Genomic DNA, 16,092 nt, shown 5'->3' on the forward strand with positions numbered 1-16,092 from the left:
ATATTTAAGAACTAAAAAATATAAAGTATTTGTATTATTAGATTTGAGAGCCTTAGTTTGTTTTATAGATAAATTTTTTGTTAAGAAACAAGAAAAATCTTAGGTCATGAAAATTAAACCTGTACATATAGAAGTCATAGTTGGTCATAGTTGGTCATAATTGGTGAATTATTTTTGGAATTTTTCAATTAATATCAAATCTTCATCAAGAATTTTTTTCAAGTTGCAACTCTTCTTATATATTTGATATGTAAAAAAAAAATTGAGTAGAGTAAAGAAGCTTAAATATCTTTTGAAGTCTTAAAGATAATATTTATTTTTGTACTAATTTTATATTGCATTGATTTTTTTAAGGTATTTTTTTTATGGAAATAGATGCATCAAACTTTGCTATAAATGTTGTTTTATCACAAATGGAATAAAATAATAAGTTCTATTTAATAGCTTTTTATTCCAAGAAATTTTTAGCAATTGAGATTAATTAGAAGATCTACAATAAAGAGCTTTTTATAATTTTGAATTCATTTCAAGAATGGCAATACTATCTAGAAGACACTTCTAATCCAGTTAGTGTATATACATATTATAAGAACCTCGAGTATTTTATATTGATATGTAGTTTGAATCATTGCCAAGCCCATTGGAACATGTCTTTATCAAGATTTGATTTTAAAATCACCTATAGATCCAAAAAATAATAAGATTTATTAAATGTCTTTTTTAGACATTCTTATTTTGTACCAAAAGAAAGAGATGCAACTTTTCATTAACAAAGAATGATTTTCAACTTTGAGCAATAAAATCAAACATTGATTGTTGATTCAACTTTTATCAAGAAAATTGAATCAAGTATGTCTTCTGATCCTCTTATTCATGATATTAAGAATAATTACTCTAAGTCTCATGATACTTCCAAGTTTGCATTCAAAAATAATCTACTCTATTTTAAAAAATAATTATACATTCTAAAATACAAAGTACAACTATGTGTTCTTCAAGCTTGTCATGACTTTCTAATAGCATGACATTTTAGATACAACAAGACTTTAGAGCTAATATCTACAGATTTTTGGTGGCCTCAAATGTGAAAGGAAATTAAAGACTTTATACAATCATGTAATATTTATTCAAGATCCAAAACTCCTCTTCATCAACCTTATGGATTTTTTCAGTCATTACCTATTCCAAATAATCAATGTCTTTTGTTTCTATAGATTTTATCATGGATCCTTCAATCTTAAGTTTGTATGATTCTATGTTTTTAATAGTAGATCATTTTACCAAGATGGCATATTTTGTATCATGTATAAAATCTATCACATGTGAAGAAATAGTTAATTTTTTTTTGACAATATCTATTGCTATCATAGATTATCTAAAGATATTATATTTATCATCGAATAGGAAGACTCTATTTATATTAAGATTTTGGAGAACCCCTTTGAAGATTTTAAACGTGGATAAAGAGCTTTGATTCGCTTTTCATCCTCAAATTGATGGACAAATAGAATAGGTGAATTAAATTCTTGAGTAATATTTGAGGTGTATCATCAATTATCATCAAGATGATTGAATATCTCTTTTACAAAAGACCGAAAAAAAAATTAAATTGAAAATTTTTAATAAAAAAACTAATAAGAATTTGATTAAACTAGATGAATCTGAAATTAATACTAAGAGAGGTGAAGTAGAACTCCAAGAGATGTATTGTCAAGACTAAAGATTTTGTTAGCCTTGATTCTAGGTATTAAGAAGCTTCTCAAGAAAATTTCCATGCTACTTGAAGACAAAACAATTCTATGAAGCTTTTTAAGAAATTTCTATATTGCTTGAAGACAAAGCAATGTTATGAAACTTCTTAAACAATTTCTTTAATCCTCCTAGAACTTATTAGAATCTACTAGAATATTTTAAAAATCTTTCTAGATTATTTTATTAAAATATTCTAAAAATATTTTAGAACCTTCTAGAATTTAATAGAATATTTTAAAAATATTTTAAAAATCTTTTTGTTAGATGTCCATAGTAGTTAATATTACAAGTCAAAAGTTTTTGTCATAAACAACAAAGGTAGCAAGACAAATTCAAATAAAAAAAGAATTGCTTCCAAAGTTTTTTTGCTTCTAGATGATTATGTCTTATACAACATAAATAACAATGTTACTACCTCAAATCTTAGAATAGGAAATACTTGCATTGTAGAAGAAGTTTTTAGAGATTTAAGATGTGTGAAGAAAAAGACCAAAGATACTTTAAATCTTATAGATAAAATTATATTAGAAATATAAGAAAATATCTATTTTTTCCAATTGATATTTTATAAAATTCTATTTATTTGAGTATAATATTTTAAATGTGTAATAATTAGAAATTTTAGTTTTTATAATATTTTTTATCTATATTTAATTTAAAGGTCTTTATAAGATTAGATTTTGTGATTTTAAAAAAAATCTAAAATCTCTTATCATATGGGCTTTATAGCTTATACAAATAGTGCAATAAATTCCATCTATGTTTTATTATTAATATTTTATATTTTTTATTTATTTAAAAATTGATTTTTATATTTCTTATCTTTCTTATCTTTCTTATGTTTATATGTTTATTAGTAAATATTTCATTTGTAATACAAACAAGCTTTCATATACACTTGAAAAGACTTTTTTTATTAGAATAAAAAAATAGCTGAAATATACCTTTGCAAAGAATTATTTTGTTCTAATTGAAACTATTTATAACATGCACAAGTTTCATGGTTTTTTTTATTATTTTCTTCTATCTAGCATTAGCATTAAAAAATCTTCTGTTGACTTTTCACAAAATTGTATTTAATAAGTATAAAATTATGTTGTTTTAGATAGAAACATTTGGAAAATAAAAATCTACTTTAAAAGGGTCTATTAAAAGATTCAAGATGTCACACAACTTACTAAGTCTTTTTCAATTCTAACTTTTACAATTAAAATTAATAAGAACTATCAAGATTACAAAATAAAAATAAATAAATAAAAATTTGATAGAAATTCACATACATTTCCATTTGTAATATTTAGTTTTACAGAATAATATTTGTATATGCCTTTAAAGTGTCTTCTTAAGTCCATAGCTTTGATTTATAGCATTTAAAATAAAGAAGCAGTAGCTAAAGATTGAGGTGCATTTTGAGCCTACTTTCAAAAGAATTCTTGCTTCATATAGGTTATCTAACCTTTTTTATGAAAATTTTATATTGCCATTATGCAATGAATAAGTGAAGTCGATTTTGATACCAATTGGAGCATTGTTATAGATAGTTTTTACATCTTTTTGGTCTAACACTCAATTAATAAAATTGAATTAAAAATTCTTATTTAGAAAAAATTATTTTATATATTTTCTTTTAGCAAACTACATTTTTGTATTATTTGTTTATACTTCAAATCTCTAAAAAAAAAAAAAAAACAAAAAAAAACAAACTTGATGTTGACTCTAAAATTATACAAATTCAAATTCATCAAGAGTTTTTTACTTTTATTTTTAAATTCATAATTATTTTTCATTTGTCTCATGGTAAATTTTTGTTTGTGTTGTAAGACTTTACATATTTGCTCTTAAACAAGTGGTTTGCCATGTGATATGACCAAGACATATGAGATTTTTAAGAGTATTTACAAACTTTTAATATATATATAATCCACTGCAAAAATTACATAATATCTTACTTATTATATTTATAAACATGAGAAACCAACAAAAATAGTGTTTCTAGTACTATTATCTATTACTGTTTTAATGCTTTCTTTATCTATGTGCTTATTTTCTATACATTATAAATGCACACACTATATACTAGAAAAAATCTATGAAAAAATAAAATGCTATTATTAATATTAAAAAAATATAATTATAATTTTTTATTTTATGATTTTTTAAATTTGATACTTTAAATTAGTTATACTACAAATATAAAACATCTTTTTCAATCATTTGTAGATTCTCCATTGTATCATGAGCTGATACTTAGGAATGTCTTTGATTTCCATTGTGTTTATATTCAACACAAAAAAACTCATTTGTTTCTATTTTATTTTTTTATTTTTTTCCATAAATAATTGACAAAAAAAAAGTAGCTCTAAAAACATGTTTTTCTTAATAAAGTCACTTAGTTGCACAATTTGATGGAACACATTATTATGTCCAATATTATGTCCAAATTTTGTTGCTAGTATAAATTCTTTATAATTTTCTAAGAGTTTGCTCCAAAAACTTATCTTTTTTGTAAAATAATTGTTTTATTTTGTTTCTAATGTTTTCTATTTTTCCTTGCAAGAAATCATCTACAAGAACCAATGTGTAATGAACATTGATGTCATCCTTGCTATCTAATAATTAAAGAAATTACATGCAAAATTCATAAATATATATTTAATTAAATGGCATTTATTATAAAGTTGTAACTTCTGTATTTACCTTAAAGTTGTCTTTACCAAGCCATGTTACAAATTCTCTAAGATTTATGGACTAACTGTGAAAAAAAGATTGAAACCTTGTTTATTGAGAGTTTTAATTCTTATTTTGGAAGGTTCAACAGCATATTATTTACCTCAGTGCACCACCTTAAAACCATTAGGCATGTGAGAGGCTCACCGTTAATGGCTACACAAGATTCCTAATTTTGTTCTGTTTGTCATCTTTACACAACAAAACAGTACATAATAAAATTCTTTCTTTGATTCTTCAGAAGGATCTGGACATACGCAATTATTTGCTAGTCTCATTTTTCAAATGTATTTTCACATTGTCAGGACTCTGCATCGGTTCTCCGAAATCATCTACAACGGTTTTTTTCTTAATACATGACTTGCTAGGGCCGATCCTCGAACTCACTGGGATAGCTGCAAATTCCTTTAAAAAAGCGTCCCTATGTAACCCAATTCAAAACCCATATTCTAATAATTATCTTTTGGAAAGTGAGAAATTTGACGGGTAATAAATTTGAGTACAAAAAGTACAAATAACTGGAGAGCTACGAACCACACGGGCTCAGAATTGTCTGTGTGAAGTACTTCCAATTCCACAATGTTAATAAATAGTATGATGAATGGTGCAACAGAGTTCAGCCTCTGGTGATCATCGTTCCCTCTCAAACCTTGAAAATTATGTCTATTGCCTTTGCAGCCTTTCGCTCACGAAGATGTCATCTGTAGTGATTTAAACTGAGCACCACTAGCCATGTGCTCTTCCTTCCAAAGATGGACTTCACCCAATGTATTCTAAGACTAATGTCCATACATGTCCTGCCGCAAATAAGCCTTGGTGGAAGGCCTGCATGCAACAAATCTACAGAATCATGCACCCCATGAGAGTCAGATTGCAAAGTAGATAGATCTGAGTAGTTTTATCTCGATGGAACAGTTTTGCACCAACGAGCAAATCTAGAAACGATCTTTTTTCCTTTTCCCCTTTGACCTCTTCTTCTTTTCTCCCCCCACGGTTATGAAGACAAAAAAAAACCACGCGAGAGATAAACCACGGGCTGAAGCTGCAACAAAATGACTGCTCTCGAGTGCGAATGGGTGCAGGAAAAGTTCAGGAAAAGGACTCAACAATTTCTTCATGTGAAGCCAATCACTAGGTCACCCCAACCACCAGATCAATTCTCGTCATCTGCACCAAACAGAGCTTTCTAAGTAGTCGTCGGTTATCTCTATTACCTTCGTCCAATAACAACAGAATTATTCCAATTTTTCATGTCAGCGTGCAACTCGAGCAATTTCAACCATGCAAGTGACGTACCACTGTTGGATCTTCCTAAACTCTGTCAACACGGGATAAATATTCTCAAAAGCCTCGTAAATCTCGTCCCTCACCTGCCCCGCCCACCATAAAACCAAAAACATTAACATGAATAAATAAAAGTTATTCTGAAAGCGTGAACGAAATACTCAGCAAACGAAATACAATTGTCAATTTCTTTAGACGCATAATCTGAACTCTGCAGCCTACAAAGCCGTACCTTGGCACCGGTAAGGACAATCTTTCCGGACACGAAGATCAGTAACACAATTTTTGGCTGCTTCATCCTGTATATCAATCCTGGGAACAATTCTGGCTCATACTGCAAACAGTAAACGACCAGTTCTTCGGTAAATCTCCAATAACTAGACAAGGGATTTGCTGCAGAAGTCATTTTCTCGCCTTAACTTTGCCCGGTATCACACGTTAACATAATTTGCATCGACCACCCAAGCAACCAGATATGGCCAGAGCAAGACAATTAAATATACCGGGTCAGGGATACTTATACAATGATCCCTCAGAACCTTGCAATACCAAACATTCAGTGGGTTTGGGCGCATAAATATCATCGTGTCGAAACATTTCACACAAGCGTTCATATTTCCCGTAGATCATGTAAGCAAGCCAGAGATGCTCACACTTGAAAAGTGACCGTGAGCGTAAGCTAAACCTTCGAGTCGGATAGGGAATTTGACGTCACATGAACCAACAATATTCTGAATTTTAAAATCCTGCAAAAAGAGAAATTCCTGTCAGTTTTTTTTTGAACATCCAAACCGTGGCAATAGCTAGGATAAGATGAACCTACTCCAAATGATCTACACGTGTTCAGTTTCCATTTCAAAATTAGGCCAAATGCGGAGCCCACTTAAAAAAACATAATTCGATCACCAAAACTTACCTTGAATTGGGCTGGAAAACCAAGCTTTTGAATGATTCGAGCATACTGCACCGATCATATTTGGAAAAAAAACATTAGATAGGATGATTCCAACGTGATTCCTAGTCATCTCGCGAAGTAACCTTCACAAGTTACATGTACTATTCATAGCACCAACAACCGAACATTCAAAACCAGCGAACAAGTTCACACCTTTCTTGCAGCCAATTTTGACTGTTGCTCGCTTTTGGCACCCGTGCACACCTGAGAACATCGCAACCCCACGTAAGAGACGTTAAAATATTTGAGGTGACTTCAGCTCCGATAAAAAAAAGAGAACTTGAAAGTACATTGAATAAGTTAAATGGTATTTAATACACTACATAATAGTAACTCCATGCGATATAAAATAGTAGACGAAACAGTGGTGTATACTTGTTAACCAGCATCGTATACAACAAACTGTTGATACTTAATCAGTGATTCAAACCCAATAATAAGGGACATCCTATCCAGGTAATGCGGCATAGTACCATCATGTAACACAAAAAAGTAGAAGATACGAACCTGCAGTTTTAATTCTTACACTTAGTAATTATGCATATAGAGAATACTAGTTTAAAAGGGGTTGAATTATAGCAATACCATTTTACCGGATGCAAAAATAAGAGCAGTTGTTTTAGGCTCCCTGATTCGCATGATAACAGCTGCAAAACGCTGTGAACAACAATACCCACCAACGCATTGGGTGAATAAGAAGCAAAAGCAACAGTATCAGCCTGAGAAACACAGTACAAGTTGTCTTCATGACAACCAGATGGAAGTTATTTCGCACATACACCACGCCTTTCAACAGCTTCAGATAGAAAACATCACTCAAGACTGGTACACATTCTTTCAACTGTGTATGCCTCGAAAAAGCTCTTCCTTTTCGTGAGCATACATACGAAGCTAATTACACATACGATGTATCAACGTGCGAATGGTAAGCACCAACACCGATAATCTTAAAATTATGGAAATTTGGCACACTGCCACAGATGACCCATACTTGAAAAAACCTAATCGGACTACGACAACCTATTCAACGTAGTACGATAACTGTTGAATGTTTCCCAGCTTCCTGCCTTGGTCTACGAGATATGAAATCCAACATCCTCACAAAACATCAAGCGAATATATATACACTAGGCAGTCATGTAAAAGCCCAAAAGCAATCCTCCACAAGAAGGAAACACGTACCTTGGGATTATATTCAGCATTTCGGGCGTGTAGAGCAATAGTCTTCAATTCCAAGCGGCAATCCATATTCACAGTCGAAACGATGTTCCTTCACCAACGAACCACGCGATATCTCAAAACCCACAGTAAAAAAATCACAAAATCACAAAGCAAACACTCACAAATTAGCAGACACACACACACACACCCTAGTCCCATCTCCCCAAAGAATATCCACACTCCCCACCCCCACCTCCCTCCACACAATTCCCACACTCTCACTTCCCTCCCACTACCCCGATCCACACCACCCCGAATCCTCTAAACCAGCCCCTCGACACATCTCACAAAACCCTACTCTCTCGACACATCCCCCCCCCCCCAACACAACACTTACTGCAGAGTAGGAACAATCCCGGAGGGGTGCTTGGCAAGGTCCACAGGCTGGCTGCCCTCCAACACCAGTTCAGCCATCCCCTCTCCTCCTGGGCTTTTTAGCAACAACTCCCCTCGCAACTTTTCTCCACTCGTAGGTGGGATTCAAAGTTGGTGTGCCTTGTTCAGCACGCCGCAGCAGCAGCAATACGAAGCTCTGGGGGTCAATCTATTCACAAAAAACACAGCACCACACGAGGGTGCAAATCGGGTGGTGTTGTGAGAATCCTGGCTCCCTCCTCGCTCCCTCGTGGCTTGCTTGCTGGCTAGCTTATATACGCGACCAGCCGCAGATGGAAGCACAGGCAGACTCCCTCAGACCCAAGACAAAGCAAGCGCAAGGGGGGTTATATACTTCCTTAACGCGTGCCTCCCCTGGGTCCTTATATACTCGTGGGCGACAAGGCTTGATTGTTTCTCTTTCTGCCCGGGCAGCAAGGGTGGGTGCGAACGGGCAGATCCACAGCCTTTTGCCCCTCTTGCCCGCCCCAACACCACCCTAATGCCACCAAGGAACGATTTCCGTTGAAATTGTGGATGAATGAAATCGTGGTGATGGGGAAATCTATCCGGAACACCACCAAAGGGTGTGGTATTTTATCATCCGTTTTCTCTTCTTAATTCATCCGTGGGGCCTATCATTGGGAACGCCTCGTGCCCCTCGTTTCCTCCTCCTTTCCTTCATTCCTGTCCTCAGAATCCCCCCCCCCCTCCACACACGATTCTGATTGAATAATAATTCAAATTGGGTTTGAATTTACTGTGTTTTGTGATTATGGATCACAAGGGTTGATGTGAATATTGGAGAATTTTTTAACTCGTTATTTTTATTTTTATTTTTATTCTAGTTGGTATGAATTGGACACGTGCAGATGTTATTTTTAATCAATTATGTGTAATTCATTTGGTGGTGTTGTGCGTGTATTAATGCGTGTTTTTGTCGTGAGCTTCTGCTGGTCTTCAATCTTGCCCTGAAATATCAGTTTCATTGTTTGAATAATTCTCATGCATTTCACAATGTTAACATCGGTGTTTGTTAAGACTCCCAAATATACAAAAAAAAAAAAAAAAAAAAAAAAAAACAATGTCTCAGATTTCACAGAATTGGTTTTTATTTTTTAAAAAAAAGTGTAATGAGCGTGTGGAAACCAGTTTTGTTAACCCACTTGTATTGCTTAAATTCTGGTCTCTCTGTCGTGTGACCTAAGTGGGAAGAGAAGAGATTCCACCCTAAATGCCAACTGTCGGAGGGACTTCATTTTTCATGTTGAAAAAAGAGTGTCTGGGTTGGAGAACAGGATGCTGAATCGCAGTATCAATTGTTCTGCCGCGTCCACGTATTTCTCTGATGCAATCCATATGGTGTTAAAGTTGGTAATGGACACAGTCAAGTCAACATGAGATGAGTGCTACATATGCAGAATGAGAAAAACGCGAGCTGGGCCTGGGTGAAGCATCCTGCTTCTCCCTGCGCAATCACTCCAAGCGAGGTGAAAGCACTGTATGGTACTCCGGCTCTTCGACTCCCGAAAGGATTGGCAGCTGCCACCATTGCTGCTTGTACTGTTGTAGAAGTTGTAGTGATCCTTGGGCAGTCTGCACGAGTTTCACTCCAAATCCTGTTTTTACATGAGTATTACCCAGACGAAGTTGGACTTAGGAAGCGAACTTCAGGGCTGCCGAAGGCCAGAAAGATTTTGTCTAACCTGGGAGTTATTCTACTGATCCAAACAGCGAGAGATTGACGAAGCATGAAACTGCTAGCTGCCAGTTATTATACCTTCTAGGTTCTAGCCATGTAATGCGCTTACAATCGGTGAACGTGCAGCAGATGGCGGCGCAGGGGAGACACTGAAACCGAGATGTGACGTCTGTAGGACATGATCCTACTCGGACGCAATCAGCACTTGAAAATCAACACCTCCCTTGGTGATTTAGCTTGCAGTACGGTGCCGTGTGTCCAGCAATCCTATCCGAATCAACCCACGCTTTCGACTCCCAGGATATAACGAAGGTCCAAGGACATTCCAAGGTCGTTTAGAATTCGATATGATTTCGGTGTCGATGTAAAGTAGCATTTCTTCGTAATTAAATAGTATCTTAAGATATGGGTTGCACCATACATTAATTCCTTTATGCTGTCATTTCCAGACATGGTTAATACACACGGTTGGTTCAATCATAAATTCCCAAAAAATCTGCACTCGTAAGAATTGCGGTGACTTTTATCCAGCTTAGACTGTCGATGCGTCGGTTTCATCTAAAACACTTCAACGAAGAGGAACATAACCATCGAACTTTGCAGGGACAATATATTACAGACTGGTGAAGTTCCAATGCTCCAGATACTATCGACTAATATACATGGGATCAACAGCGACATTACACAGTCGATACCGCTGAACCGCGCTGTCGCAAATTGTCAAGAACGTTCTTTCGTAAAGAATCAAAAGCGGGCATTCGTAGGAATTCTCGTCATGCCTGAAAAACTGTGTTTGCGCCGATAATACACCAGAGGCGAGCACAATGCAAATGACGCAAGGGCGATAGCCTGCAACACAACAAGGCAAAAATTCGACCTGAGATGATATTCAAGCTAACAGTGGAAGGAAACATAAGAAGAACGCCTTAATGTCTGCGTCAAATACTTTGGCAGAAATAACGCGGTACCCAAGTTTGAACAATAGAGGACCATGGAGAAAAAACGATTCCTAGGCCTAATTATATTTTTTCAAATCTGACGAGGTTGTACATGCTCTACATTCATTTCAGCACATTAATAAATGCGGAGGTTACGGGAAAGTTTGTGCACCTCAAACTGCAGCACTGAAAACTTGTCGTTTCTTAGATCAGCAGGTGTGCAGGATTTATAAGTGGGATATGTTTTTAAACCCCCTTCTAGTTTGAAGGATGGTGTCTCTACTGCACTATGACCTTCCGTGGATGGCAACTTTCTGTCGTGTGATCCAGTCACCTCGTTACCGTCGGTGTCAGTATGAGCTGTCTGCTTACCTGAATGTCGTACAACACCAGAAATGCAAAATACAATTAGCAAAAATCATAGGCATTTGGACCTAATACTACCTTGCTTGGTCTTTCGGTCGCAAGCCATACAATAAATAGGAGGCAAATGAGCGAGTAGCAAATTCTTGTGACAATTGAAAAACCATCTGAAAGTTTGAACTTCCTAGCTGATTGACAATGTAGAGAAAACCTAAAAACAGAGCTCAAGGTTAGACCACTCACCACTGAGACCTTCCATATCGTGCTTATTCTGCTCCACTTTTTGAGCGCTCTTCATCTCCCGACACTTAAATGATTGATGATAACCAGTTGATCGACAATGAAATTTATTGGCTTCCTGCAAAACGGACCAAAAAAATGAAGCAGAATCGTTTATAAGTTGTGCATTCCGATGTTATATATATATAAAACATCGGAATATGCAAATATTCAAAATATAAAGCGCAATCACCAACAATTGACGCAGAATGTTACAATGAAGAGCAATCGTCAATTACGATTAATTTTATCCAAAATTCAGCATTTCATAAATGAGAGTGTGGACGCTATTCCAATATGTGACTAATGATGAGATTTTTCAAAACACGAGAAACTAAAGGTGGGGATAAAAATAAAAATTTAACCTTATCAGGGCGAGAGCAAGAAACACAAGGACCGGACGACTTGCATAAGAAGGAACTGTTGCCTTGCTGCTCCATAAATTCTCTATTGTCACTCCTGCAATCCAGTGAATTATAAGTCCAGGCACACTAACCATAATAAAGCGATTTACTAATATATCTACCATCAGAGAACTCTGGCACAATTTCCCATAAAAAGAATGCAAAGGAAGGGTGGTTAACAATTCAGCTTAGCTTAACTTTGTGAATCACCACCAACGAGAAAATTTCTACAAATTTCTGCCACGAATTGATTCCATCAAAATTTCAAACGGTGGATCTGACGACTGGAAATGCAGATATTAGCCTATCGTAAATAGATCATCCTCAAATGTCCATCTCTACATAGCTCAGCTCGGAATTCGTTTACAGTTTCATTACCGCAGACCTAAAATCTCTCTCGATGGAACCACGGATCTTCGTATAAACACGCAACGGCAACGACAATAAAACTGAAAACAAATAATATTCAACTCAAATGAGATACATCAAATCGATCAGAGCAAACGTGATAAATACCAGGCCGAGCATAATAGCGGGCTGAACACCAAGAACGCCACCATTAACCCGACTACAAATTTCGCCACACCATATCGCTGTGCCATCCCGAACGTCCTGCTTTTTCCCGACTCCGCTTCTAGTAATCAAAAAATAAAAATATAAAATAAAAATAACTACTGAAATAGCTCACCATGAAGCATTCCTGCGACAATAAAACATGAAATCGGGACACAGTCTGACGAAAACTACAATCTCAGCACTGATCCAAAGCAAACAAACACTCAATCTCGCAAACACTTCAGGGAAGAATTAGTTCGAACGATAACTTGCGGTCCTTCGTCTCGCTGGAAACGAGCTCACTCCTCTAGGGTTTCATCCGTGGATGATCATATTTCCTCGTCGACCGATGATTCCATTCATTCTCATGGATGTATTTGTGGAATGTCGTCTGGAGCACTGATGTACAAAGAATTGAACCAACCATAAATCATGTTTATTTGATTAATGGGCTAATCTATATATATATATATATATATATATATAATACTGAGAGTATGATAAATCAGCATACCAATATTTTATTAGTCATAATTTTTTATGAAAAAATAGTAAAAACATAATTTACATAAATTAATTAGTTAATTAATTCAACACCATTACAAATTGTGATAGTGTTATAATATAATTCTAAATAGTTTATAGTTTGAAATTATTATTATTATTTTAAAAACTTATTAATGAATAGATTTTTTCTTTCATTTTCATTTTCTATGGCTATAGAAGACAATTATGTTTGGTATTATTATTATTATTTATATTTGTATACAGATTTTTTTTTTTTTTTAATATATCACTTTCTTTTCCACATATTCTTTTATCTCTCTAAATTTTATTTCTTAAATTTACAATAGTATCACACTCATGCATTTATTCATTTTTAATTATTTATAAGTAGGATTATGAGAACTGAGTGATTACATTAAGTGCAATTAAAAAAATTAGACAAGGAATAACCTAAATCAGTAAGATAATTACCTTTGAAGTGATGTGAGTGTGAGTCCCACTAATGGATCTTAATTGGTGGATTGGTTAAAAATATAGTATTGAATCATTTAATGAGATAAATACTAAGATTAGAGAGTCTTTTTGACTATTTATATATTTATTAGAATTTAGAAGTATTTATAAGTATAAAAGTCTTATTAGAAGTAAAGTTACAAAAATGGAGTCTTAGTAAGTCTTGGAAGAAATTATTTTAGTTGGTTTAGTATTTCCACTTATTATTGAGTATTAATGATTAGTAATTGAGACCAATTTCTATATTGGCCTCATATCTACATGTATTACTTACAAAAATTCTATCAATAATTAGTTCATAGTTAAAAGAAGTATGAAAAAGAACTTCATGTCTTTTAAGTTATGTTTGTAAAAAATAGGATTTTTAGTAGATTTAAATTGATTTTATTACTATAAAAAATCACCAAGATAGAAAAATATAGCCTTATATGGATATTAGTATTATAAAAATATTGTAGGATATTTTGGAATTTATTTAAAACTTATTTAGGATTTTTTATGAATTTTTAGAGAAAATTTTAAGACCTTGGTAAAATTGAGTTTTACCACCTTGAGAGCCACTATGAAGAAATGAAGCAAGATTTGAAGACTACACAAGGTTTTTGGGCTGATTGGATGTATTTGAATACCATAGTGAAGTCAAAAATGCAAAAAAAGTAGTTTTACTAGTAGAAAATAGGAAGACTATTAGAAAGTGTAGTCCTTGTAAGAAGAAAGGTGCACAATTTCTATATGGATTGTTATCAAGGACAAGAACTTGATAAAAAAATAAATAAACAAATGAGACTTTTCTCAAAGAAAGATGAAAAAATAGAAATAATTAAATATGTATATTAAGAAAGAAACTAGAATGGCTATTGCCAAAAGACAAGAAAACTAGAAATCCTTGAAACTAGACAAGAAGCAAGAAAGGAGTCGACAAGAGTGAAGAAGGCTTCAATCTTGCCTCTATATATACTATCCACTTAAGAGCTACATGGCAACATTCTATAGGACCTCCAAAAATGTGTTGACTTTGTATAACACGTATCTTAACTTATAAGGTAAGTTTTTGATATAGGCGCCACATAGCTAACTTATTCTGCAAGCTACTAACATGTGTGGCACGTGGTTAACTTGTTGACCAGGTTTCTAACCTATCAATTAAGTATAAACACATGTAAAATTAAAACAGCGTCTATGAAGCTTCTAGGATGCTTTTCTAGAAGATATTATGAAATTAATCTACTTTTACCTAATTCTATCTATTCATATCATCTAGGTAATAATTATAGTAAATATATGTCTGTGATATTACTCCCTCTTCTAAAAATGAGTTCTATGAAGAGCAATGATCACATGTCAAAGAAGTTTAAGATGCGGCAAATCGTATTTGTTACATACTCTGATCTTTGTTTTCTTTGGAGATGATTGATAGGGCCCTTGAACCATCAATAGTGTCCCATTCCAAGGTAGAAAGACCACCCAATTATTTGATCATTGTTGAGGCCTTCATAACTTCCTTCAAATAAAATATTTGGAATATCGTCAAGAGTTGTTCCTACCTCTAATAAAATCACCAAACATCGAGAGTCCCTTCCAAGGTCGTGATAACAAACGTGCTATATCTTGCTATCTACTTGAGGAAAAACATGTCGCTCTTGAGGATCTTCATCTTGATTGCATTGTCTTAAAAGTTGTGACAGTTGTAATATCTCATCTGACAGGTCAACAAATAAAGGCTCTTGAGTCAAATCTGCTCGTTGTTGATTTTTCATTTTCTTAGCATCACAACTTCAAAAAAACTAAAAATATGGATTAAAATTAGAATAGATCTTCTTTCTTGTATAAGAAAGGTTTTCATCTTAATTTTGATGGATGTTGTCGATGAAAAGCTTCCACCGCCTCATCTACATTTGCAAGATTCTTTATTGGCTTCCATGTGCATTCACTAATATCATATCCACACTAATGAACAAGTTATTCTAATTTATTTCAGCATCGCCTTGAATCTAGGACTTCTTCCACTTTGAATTCTTTATTATTGTCCACTTCTATAGAAGAAGGTGGAGCTTGTCTTCTTATTGGTATGTTCACTGTCTTGTATGGTTCAAAAAGAGACATGTGAAATATTTGATGGATTTTCATTAACTCCAATAGGTGTAAACGATATGCAACAGGATTGATTTGTGTAGAAATAGAAAATGGTCTAAGCCTTCAATAATCAAAATTATTAAAAGGACAAATAGTCTTGATATTGTGACAAAGTAACTATACCTTGTCACCCATGTAAAATGGTGGTTGTTCCTTTTGGTAGACATCTGCATTGATCTTTTGTTGTTCTGGAGCTTCTTTTAATTGCGGCTTCATTGTTCCATGTAGCTCTGACAAATGATTTGTCAAATCTTTTGTCATAGGATTATCAACTTTTGAAAAGTCAAAAGTATCAAGTTATGGATGATAACCATAATTTGTAAAGAAAGGTGTTTGTTTTATAGAAGAATATAGCATAATATTATAAGCAAACTTTGCCAATGG

General features: G+C 33.9%; 2 protein-coding genes across 3 annotated transcripts; both read right to left on the bottom strand.

Moving 5' to 3' along the window:
- Positions 1 to 5,028: 5,028 nt before the first annotated feature.
- On the bottom strand, positions 5,029 to 8,660 carry LOC112281736 (TATA-box-binding protein 2). The gene is made up of 9 exons (XM_024518575.3): positions 8,277 to 8,660; positions 7,901 to 7,988; positions 7,304 to 7,375; positions 6,872 to 6,922; positions 6,680 to 6,724; positions 6,417 to 6,509; positions 5,996 to 6,097; positions 5,776 to 5,849; positions 5,029 to 5,646 (listed from the first exon to the last, which is right to left on the bottom strand). Coding segments are annotated over exons 1-9 (603 nt in total). The 5' UTR covers positions 8,354 to 8,660; the 3' UTR covers positions 5,029 to 5,645.
- Positions 8,661 to 10,590: 1,930 nt separating this feature from the next.
- Positions 10,591 to 12,796, bottom strand: LOC112280984 (uncharacterized). Of its 2 annotated transcripts, XM_073533783.2 has the most exons (6): positions 12,517 to 12,796; positions 12,199 to 12,284; positions 11,962 to 12,055; positions 11,561 to 11,675; positions 11,127 to 11,326; positions 10,591 to 10,865 (listed from the first exon to the last, which is right to left on the bottom strand). In XM_073533783.2, exons 3-6 carry the CDS (start codon positions 12,034 to 12,036, stop codon positions 10,761 to 10,763), a joined length of 495 nt encoding a protein of 164 aa, XP_073389884.1. In that variant the 5' UTR covers positions 12,037 to 12,055; positions 12,199 to 12,284; positions 12,517 to 12,796; the 3' UTR covers positions 10,591 to 10,760. The 2 variants fall into 2 exon arrangements, with proteins under 2 accessions (XP_073389884.1, XP_024372773.1); XM_024517005.3 differs by lacking the exon at positions 12,199 to 12,284.
- Positions 12,797 to 16,092: the final 3,296 nt, after the last annotated feature.

Source organism: Physcomitrium patens, chromosome 4, assembly GCF_059467195.1.
Source record: "Physcomitrium patens ecotype Gransden chromosome 4, ASM5946719v1, whole genome shotgun sequence".
NCBI lineage: Eukaryota > Viridiplantae > Streptophyta > Bryopsida > Funariales > Funariaceae > Physcomitrium > Physcomitrium patens.